The sequence below is a fragment of the Eurosta solidaginis genome, chromosome 4 (genome assembly GCF_040869045.1).
Source record: "Eurosta solidaginis isolate ZX-2024a chromosome 4, ASM4086904v1, whole genome shotgun sequence".
Taxonomy (NCBI): Eukaryota; Metazoa; Arthropoda; class Insecta; order Diptera; family Tephritidae; genus Eurosta; species Eurosta solidaginis.
This window is the reverse complement of record NC_090322.1, coordinates 2,975,307-2,994,458: the sequence shown is the minus strand read 5'-3', so window position 1 is coordinate 2,994,458 and position 19,152 is coordinate 2,975,307. Positions and strand designations below refer to the sequence as shown.

Genomic DNA, 19,152 nt, shown 5'->3' with positions numbered 1-19,152 from the left:
AGCGCTACGTATGATTTTAGTTGAGGTTGGCGTCTTGTAGAGACTACGGATATGTCCGCATCCACGCTCTACCATAAAATTTTGCTGTACTTTATTGTTGTTGCCATAATCTCCAGCAACAAAGTTCGGTACTTTCCCACGAATACACAAATCTTAAAAATCAAACTGTAGCTCAGGAATTGCCCAATTACACACGTAGGTCTTCCATGCATCTCTGTAATTACCAACTCAGCGCTTGTGTGGCACCTAATCTTTCTTTCCACTTCAGCCGCAATTATTTCCAAGAAAAAAAAAGTAATTTATTTTTAACAGCTGTTCATTGTGACCCAAATAGCATATGCAATAGCGGAAAATACCCTGCCGCCGTAATACAAACAGAATATGAAAAAATTTACCTGCATTTAAGACTTAAAAATAAAAACCAAAAATAAAAAAGTAGAAAATCTGTGCTGAAAAATTGCATCTCGTTGCGCTTGAATATTAAAAAAGTTACGCGGCAATAGCAAAATATAACTCACAGTAAATTAAAATAAATAAACAACAACAACGCTTACTTACGCCACAGTCCTCATTTCTTTGCCTTCAGTCGGCTTTGCTGCATTTCACTGCCTTTCCTGCTCGTTTTTTTTTTTTTGTAATTTTGTCATTTGTTGTGTCTATTGTTGTTGGTAATTTAATATTTTACAACAAATACATATCATTCCCTCTTTGTCATTCGGTGTTTATGGGCCAGCTTTTCATTAATCATATTGACCTACTCGCTTGTACGCAGTGTAAGTTTCGATGTGTTTGTGTGTGTGTGTGTAAGTGAACGTTAATAGGAACAAAATACTTTTTACACCGCTGATGTTAACTTCTCTACCCCTCCTGCGCTCTACTATCTTCCTTTGCGTTTTCCTGGATTTGTCTTACGTGTGACATGTTTGGTTGTGGAAGAATCACTCGTCAGGCGATGAATAAACAAAATAAAAAACAAGGCTTCTACCGAAGGCGGCAGAAGTTAACATGTAATTTAGCCCTTCGTCGCTTCATTCGAACCCTATTATACGGCTCAAAAACACTTCCATCTAATCTTTAAATTTCTCCAGCACGCTCACTAGTCACTGCCTTTTGAGCTCCTCTGCATAGCATTCTTGCCGCAATACGCCGAGACTGCTGTAGGTTAGGGTGGCGATTGAAAAATGCATAACTGCTCTATTTTGTTGAGGATAAGCCAAATGTATGCCCCAGGCTAGGCTCCGCTACCTTACTGTATACGCCCATGAATGAGGAAGGTATGACTGAATGATTCTTTGCCAAGAAAAAAAAAACAAAGTCACACAAAATCTCACTTTGCCTTCAGTGCTTTGCATCTTCACCTCAGACACTTTCCTCTTATGTGATTTCTTGCCTTCCTAGGCGCTAGTCATTGATGTCGGTATATTTACTCTGGCTTTGCACTCGTTTGTGCAGCACTATTGGCACCTTTCCGCTTTGCTATGACCAACCGCTTACGTTTCTTGCCTTCACAGCGGTCATCCTTTTTCTTTTATCTACTCAAACGAAAGGTATTTCTTTTGTTCGCCATAAATGGAGCGAAATGTTAGATTTACTTTTTTGTCAATATTTGTTTTGTTGTCATTATCATTTTCTGTATGAGTCGAACGAGCGGGCAAATATGCGATATTATTTGGACCAAAAGTATCTGAAGCAGGTACAATAGCACCGCTTTATTGGACTTAAGCGCAGCACTGAAAACAGTCAATGATGATCGCCATTACTTGTCTATTCACATTAGTGATGCGCTGTTGCGGATATTAAATAACCGGTTCTATTGATTTTGCTCTTTTCCAACAAAAGCCTTTATCATGAAAAATTTAACCATCAAATTTTCTTGAGACCCCCAAATGGGCGGGAAATATATCGCATAACTCCCTGGACTATTTTTTAAATCGTTTTCCGTTCTTTGGATATTTTTTTTTCTTGTTTTCTAGGCTCTGTTCTTTTCGTCTCGAAACATTTTCCGTATAGTTTATATCGATTTAAAGTTCTCTGAAATTTGATTCGTGTTTTTTAGACTTGATATGAATATATATATCATGTGTTTTTCCATTAGGGCGGCCGCCGTGATGTGATGGTAGCGTGCTCCGCCTACCACACCGAATATCCTGGGTTCACGCCGCGGGCGAAGCAACATCAAAATTTTAGAAACAAATTTTTTCAATTAGAAGAACATTTTTCTAACCCGACTCGCCCCTCGGCAGTGTTTGACAAGCACTCCGAGTGCATTTCTGCCATGAAAAGCTCTCAGTGAAAACTCATCTGCCTTGCAGATGCCGTTCGGAGTCGGCATAAAACAAGTAGGTCCCATCCCGATAATTTGTAGGAAAAATTAAAAGGAGCACAACGAAAATTGGAGGAGAAGCTCGGTCTTAAATCTCTTCGGAGGTCATCGCGCATTTCATTTATTTTATTTATTTTTTGCCATTGGGGCTCAGGAACGTCAATTTAACTTACTTAGAACTCACTCTGACAATTAACACCCCAAAGTTCATTTTTGAGAGAACCCGGTTTTAAGTATCCGGTTATTTGCATAGCTGCTATGAATTTCTATGTTTGTGTGCCCATTTGGAATGCAATAGGAATTCGGTTTTGTTGCTTTGTTCTCAAACAAACCTATAAACGTTCACATATTTACTCGAACGTCCTATCTACTAAAATGCGTATATTCGCCTTTGTTTTTTTTTTCGTTTGTGCATCGAAAAATAATTTGTGTTCATAGCCGAATTCTTGTGAAGCCTTGTGAACTACAAACTAAACACATTCATATGTTCGTATGTGTGCAAACAGATTTCAAAGTAATTTCCGGCCATTAAACTGAAAATTAAACAGACACACACATAAACAACTTCGGTTAAACCACATATGAGTCATGAACTCCGGTCATAGTTTTTCATTGATATCCTTGTAAATATATAGTAAATGTAGAATTTTGAGTTATTTTCATGATTTGTTAGCAATTACGAATCATGGAAATGAAGAGGAAATAGAAACGTAGAAATTACTGAGCTAAAAAAGAAGTAATTGCTGATATATGGGCGCAATTTACTATACCTACCATCACTAAGTATAAGTACAATAATGGTTTAGGACTTTCACACTACTTGCGATGGCAATAAACTGGTTGATCAAAGTCATAACCGCCGCTGGACTTGCTTCTTTAGATTCGAGTAACGCAGCACGAGATCAGCTACAATTCTTGTATCAACTAATATTTATTCCACTTCTGAAAATTTGCTAAGATATTGTAGAATACTGTTGAAACCTCACAAGTTTTAACTTACATAAGCTCGAACTTGGAACCGTCTAACGCTAGACGAATTAAAACCTTCACAATATATCAAGTTAATCTAAAATTTATTCCACTTCTGAAAGAATTTCTTCGCTTTAATCTGACTGAAATCAATTGAAGATTTTTATTTATTTTTTTCATTCTTCTCACTTCTGAAGGATTTTATTGCTCCAACTTTGCATACAACCACTAATTTCTTAACTATTTCTTTTCCTCTCCTTTCAGGCCTCGTCGGCGTTCTGGTTCCAGTATTGTCGTTATTGATGGTGATGATTTGAAGCCATGCTTACCGGATGATTATATTAGTAGTCAGCATTATCGACAAAATTCTGGTGATATCAAGGAAATCGATCAGGAAATGTTGACAATGCTTTCAGTTAATCAAGATAATGGTAAATCAAATATACACTAAGTCTTATCTATATTTTCTGTACTTGCCTGAACATAATAATATTCTATACCTTCTCTCAGGTCCACATCGTGAGATGGCTGTCGATTGTCCCGATAATTTTATAGCGCGTAATAAGACACCACCACGTTATCCGCCGCCACACCGTCCACCACAGGTAAATAGTCAAACCCTTGACGGCAAGTCATCGTCAAGAAAATCATGCACAATGAAAAAATATTGCACAAATTACTCAAACACCTTACCCAATAAGCCAAAATGCATGCAAGCACTAAACAACCAGAAATCCACCAAACTCACTTTCACCAAAAATACAAAATTAAGCACAAACCATTCAATTGATTTACAAGCACTTAATACACAATCACAATCCCAAATGCATAAATCATCAAAGTCATCATCACCACAAGCACCACCATTACCAACTACTCCCCCACCCAACATAATCATAACACAAACCCATTTTGTACCCATCACCGGCACTGATTCCAACATAACGAACATAATAACCAACATCGATACCGAAACTAACCAATATACCAAAAAATGTGTTGAATTATTTAACGGTAATGGTAACAGACTAATTGTCACTTATCATTCTAAATGCAATTTAACAACAACAACACCACCACCTACAATAACACAAACAAACAACACCACACCCACAAACGTATCACCTACATTATCAACGAAATCCACATTATCTATCAAAAAAAATGCGCTTCTTAATGATACGAATACACTTTTACAACAACAAAATTTGTATAACCAACAACATCAATTGAAATTGGACCAAATTGAAAATTATGAAAATTATTTGGCAACCGAAACGGAACAACCACATTATCATACAACACAACACCAAAAATTTACAACTGAACAATCTCATTCATCACAGCCACCAACACAATACAAAAGCAACAATAGTACAGCACAACAACAACAGCCAGCGAGTGGCACTTACATAAATAGCAATAAAAAAGCATATCTGCCACATGCCAACAAGTATGCAGCGACTAGCAGTAATCCAAATGGTGGCAGCACACTAACCACCGCCACCAGTGGTGAAGAGTTCGAAATTTTGGCTATTGATGGTGGCGTACTTCAACGTGCTGGCTCTTCGTCATATTCATCATCGTATGACGAGTCCATAAGCAAGAGTTCTTTCGATTCCATTGCATATTATCAGCTACATAATAAAAACAACAACATAAACAGTCTCAACAACAATAACATAAACAACAATCATTACAACAATACAGCAAGCAATTCATCGAGTTCATCAACGCCTGTTAAGCGCTACACTGGCAGTGGCGTTGCTAATAGCTCTGGTGGCACTAGTGGTTCGCTAAATAGTTCAACCGGTTCATCGCCAAGCGCCAATGATAAACCATTGATTGAAGGGTTGGGTGCTGCACCGCCTGAGTATGAATTCGTGCCACTTGCAATGTGCAAGCAAGTAAACGATGGCTTATTACAACCAACGTTCAAACATCGTGAGCTGCCTGTCGATGTGCCGGATAGTTTCATTGAGATCATTAAAGCACCACCGCGCTATCCGCCGCCACCACATCTATCCTCGCTATCATCGCAGCTTTCGTCGAATTCATCCACATCGACGGCGAACACTACACTGACGCACATTAACTCATCGTCTGCATCTTCAACACACACCACCAATAACAACTGCAACAATAGTCACACTAATGACAACTCCTTTTCGCCCACTTGCTCTTCCATCTCCGGTTCGTATTCGGCGTTGGCATCTATATCGGCAACGGCATCCGGTGTTGTCTCGCTGGTAACTTGTTCGCCGCTCTCTATGGATCAACAGTCATCTACAACCACCACAAAGTCAACGTCTGCATGTCATCCACTAAAGCAATTAGTTAAACAGAAGAGTCTACTATCGTTGGGTTCTTTGGGTAGCTCCACTGAGAAATTAGATAAATCAACAAAAATGCAACATCAGCAACCACAACCGCAAGTGCCAACTTCGAATGGTGGAGCGAGTGTGGTCGATGGTTGCTTGGTGGGCAGTAATGTAAAAATGACGGCTTCGGTGTCCAAGCGCAACGATGAGGTATTACTCACCACTTGATTCTTATTCCTCTCTCTCTCTCTCTGCTCTTAACTATGTAAACTTGCAAAATGTGATGCGGTGCATCTTCTACACCTTTCTGTTGACCCGCACTGTTATGGCAAGCGGGCTCAACGCAGGCTGTCACAGGCAACACTGCGCTTGTAGTCCTGCTCTCTTGCCATTACTTGTGTAGTGTTTAAGATTATTTTTTGGTTTTATGGCTGCTTGATCCTGTAAATATTTTCATTTTGAACTTTTTTCTTTTTATTTGCTTTAATTTTAGTACCGTTTTCGTAGTTTTGGTTTAGTTAGTTAAGTATAACTTCTAATCCTCCGGGTATGCTCTGCGTCGGTAAGAAGTGACCAAATAAATGAATAGATCTTTAATTGTCTTGCTCTTTTCTGCTAATTAAAATATTTGTGCTCCTAGCCCTCAAATGTGTTTTTCGATGTAAGCAAGTCGTTTACTCTGCTAAGATACCCACTATTGTATCCCTCCCGATATTTTGCGACTTAACGACAAATCGAATGATTATGCCCTTGTTATGATTACATTTGCTGCTCACTAAAACTTTCGTTTATCTATGTTTAACATTCTTGTTTACACTCCCTCAAACACTTAGCTTTACATATTTCATCATCTACTTATAAAAGTTTTATATTCACCGAAATACTTTATAATGTTGCATTAGTGCTTCTCGCCATCCGCCTGAGCTTCAAGATGGATACCCAGACCACATAACTGTTATTCTGGCATGGCTTTAATTTTTTTATTTCTAGGAGCCGTTGTTAACGTTTTCTTCTAGTACTTGTCTCTGCCATACAAGTTCCGGCGCCTTGATGACTAAGTGTGTTATCTTATCTGTCAACTGCCTGACAGGCTGTTCAATATGGCTACTTTTCAGCGTTTTGACAGGCTATTCAATATGGCGGCGCCTATCTTCAGCGGGTGATAGAAAGGGAGACAGAATGAGACAGCGATAGTCAAATATAAATCAGGTGATCCAATCACTTTGGAATTTTGACGTTTATGCAGAAGATATCACACTTAGTCATCATTCACAATGTATTATGATTTGCTGCACATTAAATCGCTCTTAAAGCGGGAAATTACGAATGCATTCATTTGCGTATGTGTTTGTATCATGCACATGAATATGACACTCAACAACAAATTACGAATTCGTGCGGCCATTTGCGTTCTTCCTTTGGTATAGAAGAGCAGCCCAGCCCCCACATTCATCTTTTTTTTTAACTTCTTGGGTGGATAGTCACTATTGCGTCTATTATTTACTTGACATTTATTACGCACGAAACGAGTGCATTGCTATTGAATGTGTGACAGCTCTTGCTGACTAACGCTGTGGCTGTGTTATCGCCTCTTATGAGCGAATTTTTACGACACAGTTGCTATAGCGCACATGTTGCGCATAGGAGGGCAGAGCTCTGGTTAATGGCTGACACGAATTTTTATGACAGTTAAGCGTTCAAAATGGCGGCATTACATTGCTGTCAGCGTACGCGCATAAGTTTGAGATATTTGCAAGAAACTAAAAATGGCGTACTTCCACACGACACGAATTTGTCTGTAAAGCTTTGGTTTTCAGTACAAGTTCAACTAAGTTTTCAATTAAACTACATTTAAACTTATTCCGTCTACTTGAACTGGAGTTTAAACTTAGCTCTGGCATGGTTAAACTCTAGTTAAGCTAACAGTTATTTGCGTTCGTTCGCAATGGCGTCGAATACATCCAACAAGCATTTAGGCTAGAGTATCTAACATTAAAGCTCATGCTGATAACTAGCATTCCTCTAAAATCTCAAGAGTGGTTTCGAAACAATGGCTCAATTTAGGAATCATATCGTGCTCAGCAAAAAATTAGAGTTCTTTTATTAAACAAAAAATGCTGCTACTTAAGTTGAAAAATATATTGCTCCTAACTTGTACTCAAGCGTGGTTCTCCAATTGGACCCAAACGTAAGATTCTAATACTACATTAATTTTTAATTAATAACGCTTTCCTACTCCTACCAAACAGGTGATTGTTTGTTTGTTTGTTTGTATTTTTAAGTTGCTTCCATTAATTTATTTGAATGAAAGACTACCTTGGCCCGGCTTACTTAGAAGCTATAATGCCATAACTAATTCTTTTTTTTTTTGTGAAATCTTTCTCAGAAGTTTGCTGTCTTTAGATTGCTGTACTGTTGCTCCACCAACACACAGGTAATACACTAGGGCCAGAACCATGTGCGTAGGTTTCTGCGTAATTGAGGATATTATATATTTAGATACATTCCGATTTAATGGTTTACTCCAAGTACGATAATCTTTTGTTTTTCAAACCTTTTTAATTAAATTTTTTGTCATTTCGATTCCCGCACTATCCGCCATTTTATTCTCAACCACATGAATAGCGTCCTTTTATAGCACGCGGCTGAGTTGTGGGGAAAAACGAACTTGACGCGACGACGTTACAAAACGATGTGCAACTAGGCGATTATTTATCACACTAAACAGCTGTTGGCTTTCGTGGTACCACCTTGGGGAGAATTTTTTTCAACTACACCTCAACTCGGTATCCAATGTACGATATCAACTGGGAGAATGTACTGGATGTTCATTTGAGAAATATACATTTATCAAAATCTTTCAAAGGTTAGAGAATAGTTTGAGAATGATGTTGGAGATCCACTCAAGAACTATAAATTTAAGAAAATTTCTCAAAGGGTGGATAGTGATTGAAATATGATGTTGGATATCAACTTGAGAACTATCAGGTTTAAAAATAATTAGAGAGTGATATTGGATATATCAGCTCTAGAACTAGATATATATTTCTACAAGGCTGGAGGAATATCTTTTCCATGTTTGTTGGGTAAACAAAATCCAGCTGTTGCTATGTCTACAATTTATCTAGATAATAAAAAACCAATGTTGCAAGCCTACCCCAAAGGCAGCCTTAAACTGTGACTGAAAAACTCTACTGACTAGATTCGAAGCAAACTTAGTTTAAGCCTAGCATTTAACTACCGAAAAACCGAGCCTAAGTCAATTCACCAAAAAAAAATATTGTAGAAATGCATCAGCGAGTTAATAAACCCTTGAAATGGATTAAGAAAACAGCATTTTCGCACAATTTATGGCGCTCGTTAGTTATGACTCATTTGCAAGCGAGCAGCAGCGGTGCGCGTAAATTTTTTGAAAGCCACCACTTAAAAACGTGACATCGCATTTTATCACCAGCTGCAGATTCGTTATTCGAGTTCTTTAAATGCTTTACTTGCACCCTTTAGGACGCTCGTTGTAGTAAACCATTTAGGTTGAAATGCTTTAAACTACGCAGCAAGTTTTACAGTGGTGTAGGAACTAAGTAGAATTAGCTATTGCGAGCTTAAAAAAATAACTGTAACACATGATTTTCCGAGTGCGAAAAAGGTAAACAAAAGAGTTCAAGCATTAAAAAATTTCAATCTCTTTCCCGACTTGCAACCAAAATTTCTTTCAAATGAATGCGAGTAATATTTTACTGTTCTATCTCAATTTCAATCTCGGTATTACCGCTAAGAAAAATTTAATTTTGCATAGAAATTAAAGCACGTGCAAATTTTCTTATCTCCTCGCAGTTGATATGTGCCTGCCGACCCATTTTGCTGTTGCAATCTCTCAGCCATAATATGCTGCACGTCGCTACGAATCAGCTAAGTAAGCTAAGCTAGACTGCCGCCGGAAATTAAAGCAATAATAATAATTTTAAATGTCTCTCGCGGCTTTGTCTGTTCCACCTTAAACGCTAACCGATATTGCAGTAGCGTGTGAAAAACCATAACTGTTGTTGCAGGCCGCTTATGATGTGTTGCTTCGCAGCACATGTTGCAGATGCTTATCGCATGGGTAGCAGCAATGTAAACGTGCCACAAACTCAATGACCGCAAAATTGGTCTTGCTCTACCAACAAGGTTGAAAGGATGTATAAGCCGTTCTACTGCACGACTGAGAAATGATCAGCGGTGTGTAGTAGTAACATTGAATGTGGGAGGAACAGATGGCCTGTATATGATTTGTAGAAGCAAGAATAAACACGTTAGACTGGGTCGTTTTGTATGGACGAAAGTTAACCGATATCGCGCCATCGATTTTTCGATAGGATTTGGGCTCAGGAAAAAAAGTTCCACTACGCATACCCAAAAAAATAATCTTCGAGCCTGCGAAATTTCATTTTTTGACTTTTATTCTACTTTGATTTTTAAGGTATTTTTCATGACCTAGATACTAAAAAAATTTCATTTGATTGTAAAATTTTCATGTATACCTTACCTATATATCCGACCCAAAAATATTTTTCAAAAAAATGTTATCGATAACGTTTTTAGTGAACATTTTTGGGTCGGATATATAGGTAAGGTATACATGAAAATTTTACAATCAAATGAAATTTTTTTAGTATCTAGGTCACGAAAAATACCTTAAAAATCAAAGTCGAATAAAAGTCAAAAAATGAAATGTCGCAGGCTCGAAGATTATTTGTTTGGGTATGCGTAGTGGAACTTTTTTTCCTGAGCCCAAATCCTATCGAAAAATTGATGGCGCGATATCGGTTAATAAATAGACCCAGCCTAATACATGAAGCTGTCTTAACTAATCTCATGCTTTATCGCTATGCTGTACAGCATTATAAAATACACGCCAGGAGGAGGAGGAGCATGTTGACCTAATTTGTTGTATTTCTTTCTTTTATGAGCAACTGGCAAAAACTAAATAACCTCGTATTTTGGATTTTCATGTTTTTCGGCGACTTTTAATGGTTTATGATAATTTCCGCACTTAACTGCTATAAAATGTGAGCAGCACGTGCAAATGCTGCTTGTAAAAGCGCACAATTTTTAACTCAACCTTAATGGCAATAATTTGTGTGAAAGTTTAGCGGTCGCATAAATTTCATAAATCAAAAAGTTGTTTTTCATTTGAAAAGTTTCAAAGGCGTGTTCTGAAAGCATAGTTTGTGCAGCGCTGCTCCTGCCAAAGTGTGCAGACAAATCAGCTGTGAAAAGCCGCGTCAGCAACTAAACTGTCAAAAATAGTTTAAAGTTCACTTGAGAACTTGAAAAAATGCAGGTTAAATGCAATCAATTTCACTCTAAGTAAAATTTATTCAAGCTGCGCATTGTAAGTTTTTTTTCTTTTTATATCATTTTATTCGCAATGCAGTAGCCTTTTTTCCTTCTAGTGATGAATTAAAATTTCAAATGAAATGCTAAAAAAAGTTTTGTTATCTGTTTTGAAAAGTGCAAAAATAAATATCTTCCAACTGACCTTCAGTTTGCCGCTTAAAAAATGTACCGTTCGTCTGCAACATTGAACTCTCCTGCTATAAGAAAAGAACACTTATCAACACCTTAATTTCATTTGAATTGTACACTTCTACTCGTTTACATAACCTCATTTTCCATTTGCGCTGCATACCCAAACTTTCATACATACTCGTAACTGCAACAAAACTAACCGCTAACAACAGTAGTTAAACCGCTTAAACTAAAATTTAACTCGCAACAAACTTTTTCACAGTTATTTATCTATGATTTAACTAATACCAATTTTTTGTATTTACTCTAAAACGCTAATTACACAGTTAAATGGTTCTGTGAAGCCAGTGCCGCCACCGCGTGATCACCTGCGTGTCGAAAAAGATGGCCGCCTGATAAATCGTACGCCAGCGCCGCAACTGCCAGATCGTCGTATTGGTGCACCGCAACAAATTGCGCAAATCGTTGAGCCAACGCTGGAGCAGCTGGATAGCATCAAAAAATATCAGGTGAGTTTGCATAAACTTAATTATACTTACTTTTGTAAACTATTTTATGCGCGTTATGCAAACATTTTGTAATTGCTCGTAGCGTTGATAGCGTGTGGCGCTTCACTTGTTGCTAAAACTAAATTGCCGTTATTTTATGTATATCCGCTTTAAACCGCTTATATTTAGTTCGCCTAAAATTATGCAACGGGTTTTGTATAAAGCGCTTAATTTTGCCCTCACTGTGGCTGCCAAACTGTTTGCTTTGTTTGCACAATGGTTCGAAAAACTACATTTGTTAAAAAAAAATTCTCTAGATAGATTTAACCAATTTTGTTTTCGTCACTGTGCCAGCTTTTCAAAAGCCTATAATGAAAGAACGTTTGAATAGAAATGAATAACCGATTTTTCTAATCAGTAAACCCCTCCGCATAACTTATAAAATGGTATCTTCTTTTGGCCAGACATACCTTCATAAAAATAATGAAACGAGTTTTAACAAAATGGGTATAAATGCTTCAGCTGAAAGTTCCGTAAGATGTCTGTTTATCTGTCTGAACGCTTTGAAAATCAAAAACTGCCTATCAAAGGTTGCACCTGCGCTCGTTGCGATTCAAGTTCTTATGAGGCTTTCTTTTTGGTGTCCTCTTGGTGCCGGGTCTGCTGGGATGTATCTAATATCTAATGAATGTTAATAGAACATGATACCTTAGGTTGAGCTGACTAAAATCTTCATTGAACCTATGTTACTTGCTTCTTCTAGATCCGATAGCTGTGCCACTCCTTATAGCAGGAGTCTACGCGCAGGACACGAGCACAATACATGCCCAATATTTTCCTCCTGCAATTCTCACTTCTTACACCTGCTATCACCGCCGGGCTTAATGTGAAACGTGTGATGCCAGAAGATAGTGTATAGCCAGAACACTCATATGTAACTTAGTCTAAGGCAGTAAGACCTGCACATGATTTTCGGCACCTTGCAGTCTCACGCTTGGTTTACGCCTTTACCGTTGTTGTTATTGTTGTAGCAGTGCTTCGCCCCATCCAATAGGTGCGACGGATCACAAATTGTCACCAATATCCTCTAACGAGAGTCCGAGGAAACAGGGGTGGACCATAATGAGAGGGGTGTTAGAGGCGTTGCTTCCAGAATACAGTTAAAGTGGTGGTTGGTGTCATGTGGGGACACATTACAAGCAGTTTGATATATATATATTTAAGAATTAACCCTGTTACAGTTTCCAGATCGAAGTTGTGCTAGAGTGACTCGCGTTTTCTCAGGCAGAGTGCGTTCCTCTCCTGCTAGTTTTGGGTATTGTTATCTGAGTACAGGATTCACCGGACAATTCCTGGTATAGAGTTCCGACGCCTGTTTGTGGAGCTCGCTGAGGACCTGCTTGTGTTTTTTAGCTTCATACGGCTGTGTTCTCAGGGGCCGTATTTCCTCATAATGCTTACGGAAATGACTCCTTAAGCCTCTGGGCGAAGTTGGCTCATCAATCAGATGTATGTTGGGATGCCAGGTTTCTAGGTATTCAATGGGAACTGTTCGGTTAGCATTTCATTTCTCTCCCTAATGGGGAGCATTCTCGTCTCATTATGTAGATGGTGTTCTGGGGACATAAGAAGACAACCCGTGGCGGTTCTGAAAGCGGTAGCTTCTTCCATTGGGTAGTCTTCAGGCTTGACAAACATTTAATGTAAGCTTGAAGTAACCCCATTTAATGCAACGCCTTTACCGCTTGGTGTATCATGTGCAAATACCGTCTTCTTTTGATTTCACCCGCTCTGATCGATGCCAATCGGTATGTGTTGCCAATTGCTCGAAATAGGCTATACCGTTTTTTTTTTTTATTTCGGTTATGGATTGGCATTCAACAATGTAATATGTTTTGACTTGGTCTTGCAACAGACTTCAAAAATATCGACCGTGATAACCTTATAAAACTCGGGACTATCCTGGCTTATTTTGGGCTTTATTTGTTTTCCTAGGTTCATATTCTGAGGCAAGTAAGATCAAACATGACAATGCTTCAGGAAAGGCAATTTTAGATAGGATCACGCTGGAATTTTTATTTGGCGCACCTTCCGAGTACATTTCTGTATAGAAAGGCTTTTTAGCGAAAAAAAAAACCTCACCAACAGCAGGTGCCATTCTGTGTCACATTAGAAGAATAAATTCAAAATAGCAAACCCAGAAGTTCGAGAAGAACGTCGGCTTAGAACTAACGTCAAAATATTATAATCATTACAATTTCTGCCGGATCTGCCAGTAGAAGAGCGGCTATCTCTAGCAAAACGGTCTCGAACGTTTCGATCAAAAAATATGTTTTGTGCTATATTGTCCTCTATTCGAACCCCTGTGCATGATACTCGCTTGATTTAACATTTGAATGACTCTGGTTGAGTGCAAGCGCAATTTTGTGCAACAAAGGGGTTACGTGATTTGTGATTATTTTTCAAAGCAGTCTTATGGAGAGGGAGAAAAACTAACAACTATTTTAAATAAAGTGTATTTACATATTAGAGAAGAAAAGTTTAAAATTAAGTAAATAGCAGGTAGCAAATCAACTAAAAAATGCAACAAACCTTCCACGTGGCGAAAAATCGGATTCGCATAAAATTCTGACAGCCGCAAGCACAAATGTGCACCGCGCTTGACTGACACTTCCACAACAACAACTTCAGTCAGTTGAGAGTTGGATGAGAGTGTGATAAGCAAAATATGCAAATTATAAATGAAGTGGAGTAGAAATCAAAAGTCCATAGCAGAATATGCATATGAAAAGTTGCAAAGTAGTAAGCAAATTCAGTGATTGCACACACAATAAAAGTTACTACTATAATAGCAACAACAACACAAAATAGTCATTTCTAATGATAACAATAAGCATAATAGAACATGCAACAACAAAGTGTAGTACGTGCAAAGTAAGTAAATAAAGGAACAAAATAAAAATAGGACATCAGAGTTGGAGCAGCGGCGTGGCAAGTAATGGAAGAGAAGTACAGGCAACTGTGTAAAGGTAAGTACACGCAATCAGCAAAAGGATAACGAAAACAGCAATTTGTAGGCAATTACGAGTAGAAAAATGAAAGCATGGCAAGCAAATACATGTCGGTCAGTAAGAGGTAAGTTACAATGGGAATGAAGTATACTCCATAGCACTTGTGCAAATAAGAAGGGAAATATAAAATAAAAGGATATAAAAAGAAATAACTTGACAAAAGCAAAAAAAAAAAAACAAAAAAATGGAAAAATAAATATAAATGAGAAGCGGAAATGTTGGTGACTCAAGCGATATGCAACAAAAGCCCATTACGCTTAAATAAATATTCACAGAGTATATGCATTGGCAACTAGCACGTGCCTGCAATCGGAATATGGAAGGAAATTTCATGCGCCGGTGCCACAGAAGAGATCTGTGACATCATGGCATACTTTGTTGCAGCTAGTATGGAGTGAAAAAACAATGAAGCAGTAACATAGGAAAAATTGCAAATAAGAAAATGTATTAAATTTAAATAAATATTAGATTGTACTACTAGTATAGCAAAAAAGAAAATTGTATAGATTGGAAGGGATACTGTTATGAATATCAAGTTTGTGATCTAAGAATAACAGAAAGGGAAGATGAGTAAAGTGAATGCATTCAATTTCATATGGAGGGTGAAATATTAGAAAGATATGAATCGGAAGTGGAATACGCATATGACAGCAGCGTAGATTGGTTTGATTTTGGTAATACAGGAGGCTTATTAGAAATGCTAAAGGAGGCAAAGAGATATCAGATGCTTTGTGGCACACTGATATTTGCAATGAAGTAAACTTAAGAGGTTTGCTTAATGAAGGGAGTGAAGACATGCTCTGAAATGTTTCCCCAAAAAATGATGCTCCTAACAACTTGTGTAAAAATAGTTAAAATTAAATGCAAATTTCTCATATCACCATTTGTCAATAAAATATTCATATTACACTACTGAATGTTTTAACAGTCATGACGCAGGAATGCTTTGTGCCACTTGTAATAAAGCGGCTTCTGCATGAAACTTTACACACATGGTTGTCAACATCCGGCGCTTGTCAGAGGCAGTGGCATATTAAAGCTGATGAAAATAACTGCAGTAGGTAAATATGCATATTAATAATGAAAATTCGTAGAATGAGTTATTTTTGTGTTGAGCGAGTGGTAATGAAGTGTCAAAGTGTCATTCTGGGAAATGTAAAAATGAAAATGTGCTACTACAACTAAATTGAATGTTGTTATGCAAGTTAGTGCTGCCATTGAAAAGCTGACAATGCAACGCTGCGTTGTTAAGAGTGAATGTGAGTGATAATGAATAGTTGTGTGTATAAATGTCGAATAATGTCTGGTTCGAAACACATTTTCAGACGTTTCCCCCATCACTAGTTAAGTAAGATAACTGGAGCTTCACAACCCTTCAGATAGCTTTTTGTAACATATTCGGTTTCACCAACACAGGGTGAACAGTCTCCACAGCAATTGAGGGAAATCGCAAACGCTATTGTGAATATACCAATTCAACAAAACAGCTGACTTTTGTTTACACGTTTACTTTGCACATGATCGACAGTCGTTATTTCAGTTAGCATGGGAAAAACGTGAATTTCGATAAGATTGTAAAAACGACTCCTGTTTCCTCTCTATGCTGTTATTAAATGAGCAGCTATTAGCGTGCCTTAAAAAATGTAATGTTTGTTTCAAAAACGGAAAGGACCACGCGCACCGTCACTCGCACTTTCAATACTCTTTGTCCCTCTTTTGACTGAGGCTTAGACTTAACACCACTCAGGCATACCAACTCAATTAAACAATTTTATGTTACTGTTCGTTTAAATGTCAGTTGATTAAGCTTTAAATGTCACTTTCAACTTTACCTCTGCTTCCATAGGCGGGTTCCGATAGAAATACTTCCTTAGCCGCTACATATTAATTCGCTGGACTATGTCGCTGTCTGCGTAAAGCTCGTACAGCTTATAGTTAAATCTTCTTCGTTACTCGCCATCGCCAATGCGTAGAGGTCCATAAATCTTTCGAAGAACTTTTCTCTCGAAGACTCCCGGAGCCGCTTCATCTGATGTTGTCATGGTCCATGCTTATGCACCATATAGCAGGACGGGTACGATAAGTGACTTGTAGAGTATGATTTTCGTTTGCCTAGAGAGGACTGTACTTTTCAATTGCCTACCTAGTCCAAAGTAGCATTTATTTGCAAGAGTGTTTCTACGCTGGATTTGACTATGTTACTTTTAAAATTCCAAAACGAGTTACCCTCTAAAAACAATTGCTTTGTTGTATAGCTTAATTATTTGTTGTGTCATCACATCAGTTCCAACCGGCTTTATCGCCAGTTTGCCAGCAGATTTTGCCTTTTGTTTGTTATGATTTGGTAAAAAGTTTATTAGTTACGCACACTTAGCAATGCAATTGTTGACACCAGTTTAACATATCATAAATTTTTAATTATATTTTACCAAATGTAAATGACACTTTGTTAGCTTTTCACTTTTGCTAGTCACAAAATATTAAAATTAAAAAAAAGCAAATTTTTTAATTATTATACGAATGTATTAGGGATGTTAAGGGTCTGAATTGAAACGAACCGAAATCACATTTACCTTATCAAAATCGGAGTTTTACTCGGTTGTCGAAACAGGGTATTAGGTACACATATCTAGTTGAATGGAGAACAGAATAACGTTCTTTTACCTCGGTGAAATAAAATTGTCGTATAATAATTAAGGGTTCTTTGCATTCGCTTAGCAAAGTCCTTTTCTACTGATCGCTTCCCTATTCTAAATGTTCGGAATGGGACGTTTAAATCAATCCAACGTCCCGTCGTTTCGTAATCCCAACCGAAGCGTCGTAGCTTCCTTAATCTAAATTCATTAATTTCTAATGAAGCTTTGTATGGGCAAGTGGCAGTAACATTTTCACGCTTCATGGACACAGAGTTTTGAAAAGAGTCCATTTTTTCTAAAGTCTCGAGGAATCAAACAATGTAAGGACCCACGTTGTCAACTTCTTTCAAAATTGTTCAAACTTGAAATTGCTCATAAAGCCCTGCTCCAGTGGCCTCCTTTTGTTATAATTGCATGGAGAATCCGCATCTATTGGAAACGATGCTGAAAAAATCGCGCAATTCAAATTGAATCACCCCAATAGGCGTACATATGTACATACATAACAGATACCATTTACATACTATTTTTTCTATGCTAACAAAAATGCGGTGGAACAGGTTTAACAAATAGTTAATAGAAGGGCAAGGCAAATTATATTTAGCTTGGAATGTTAATGACATGAACCAACTCAAACAGAAAATGATATTTTAATAGAGTGGTTTGCATACGCAGTTTAGCTTAGAGAGATGTCTCTTAAGGACAGTAGTGAGACAGGCGAAGCATCGGCAGAGATCTTAGTAAATTTAATGATTTTATGAAGCTTGCACAGTCTCAGTATTTGGTTTGGAGCGGCTTGGTTGCTCAGTCGCCTAGCAGCTTAGACTTTTAGTAACTGGAAGTCCTTAATAACTTCTGCCTTCTTTGCAGTTTTCTTTGCTATCGAAACCCTCTACGGAACTGTTATCACTAGAATTTTTTGTTGTTGCTATTTTAGCAGCTACTGTTTCCTTGTGGACTGACACATTTCAAGATATGACGTGAAAAGTACTGATACTCCCTTTCCTTGTCGCCAGTGCAGTACGCAGCTCCGGTACTGAAATTTTTTCAATATTGGATCGCTTGTAGCTTTAAAATCTATCCTGAATAACAATTTTCGAAAAAATAAAAATAAAAGTATGTATGCAGTATGGCGGGTCGATTTAAAAATCGCTCATTGCTCTGTGAAAATCGTATTCTAGGGATGAAAATAAGAAACTTTGCCGAAAGAACCATACCTCTAAAACGAATTCTGATGCCCCCCCCCCCCCCTTTTTGGGTCGATCTTTTGGGTAGGGGCAATTTCAATTCTACCTGCTGTGTCTTGTGGTGGCTTAAGAAAAACAACACAAGCAATTTTACGATCTGCAATTGTGTCACAGTGATACCTTCATTTTTTAAAACGGTTGATAAAAAACCCACACAACTATGCTTACGACATGCAAATGCATCACAGTGATGCCTTGGTTTTAAAAGGGGGTTGTAAAAACACTAATTTCTAATCATTTTTTTTAATTTCTTTTCTATTACTAAGTTAAATTAATTTTTTCATTTACATATGTTCTGAATAAATAAATTTCTAAAGAGAAAAATAAACTCCAAAAAGAAAAAACATAGGCATTTCAAGGTGGGATTTTTCAAAATTTGCCCCTACGACCCAAAGGGGGGGGGGGGGGGACATCAGAATTCCTTTTAGAGGTATGGTTCCTTCGGCATAGTTTCTTATTTTGATCCCTAGAATATGATTTTCACAGAGCAATGGGCGATGGGCCTCCCCACAAATGGACCCGGCCTAGTATGCAGTCACCATAAACTCAAAGTTATGTAAACACATAAATAAATATGAACAGGTGC

The 19,152-nt window shown here is 37.7% G+C and overlaps 1 protein-coding gene across 7 annotated transcripts in view; it reads left to right on the top strand.

The window, feature by feature from the left end:
• Positions 1–19,152, top strand: part of sdt (stardust) — a 449,266-nt gene that overhangs the window by 391,690 nt on the left and 38,424 nt on the right. For all 7 annotated transcript variants that reach the window (XM_067779589.1, XM_067779588.1, XM_067779587.1 and 4 more), the window contains 3 exons: positions 3,557–3,723; positions 3,803–3,897; positions 11,451–11,633. In XM_067779589.1, the coding sequence (XP_067635690.1) occupies positions 3,557–3,723; positions 3,803–3,897; positions 11,451–11,633 (445 nt within the window). The remainder of the gene's footprint in view (positions 1–3,556; positions 3,724–3,802; positions 3,898–11,450; positions 11,634–19,152) is intronic.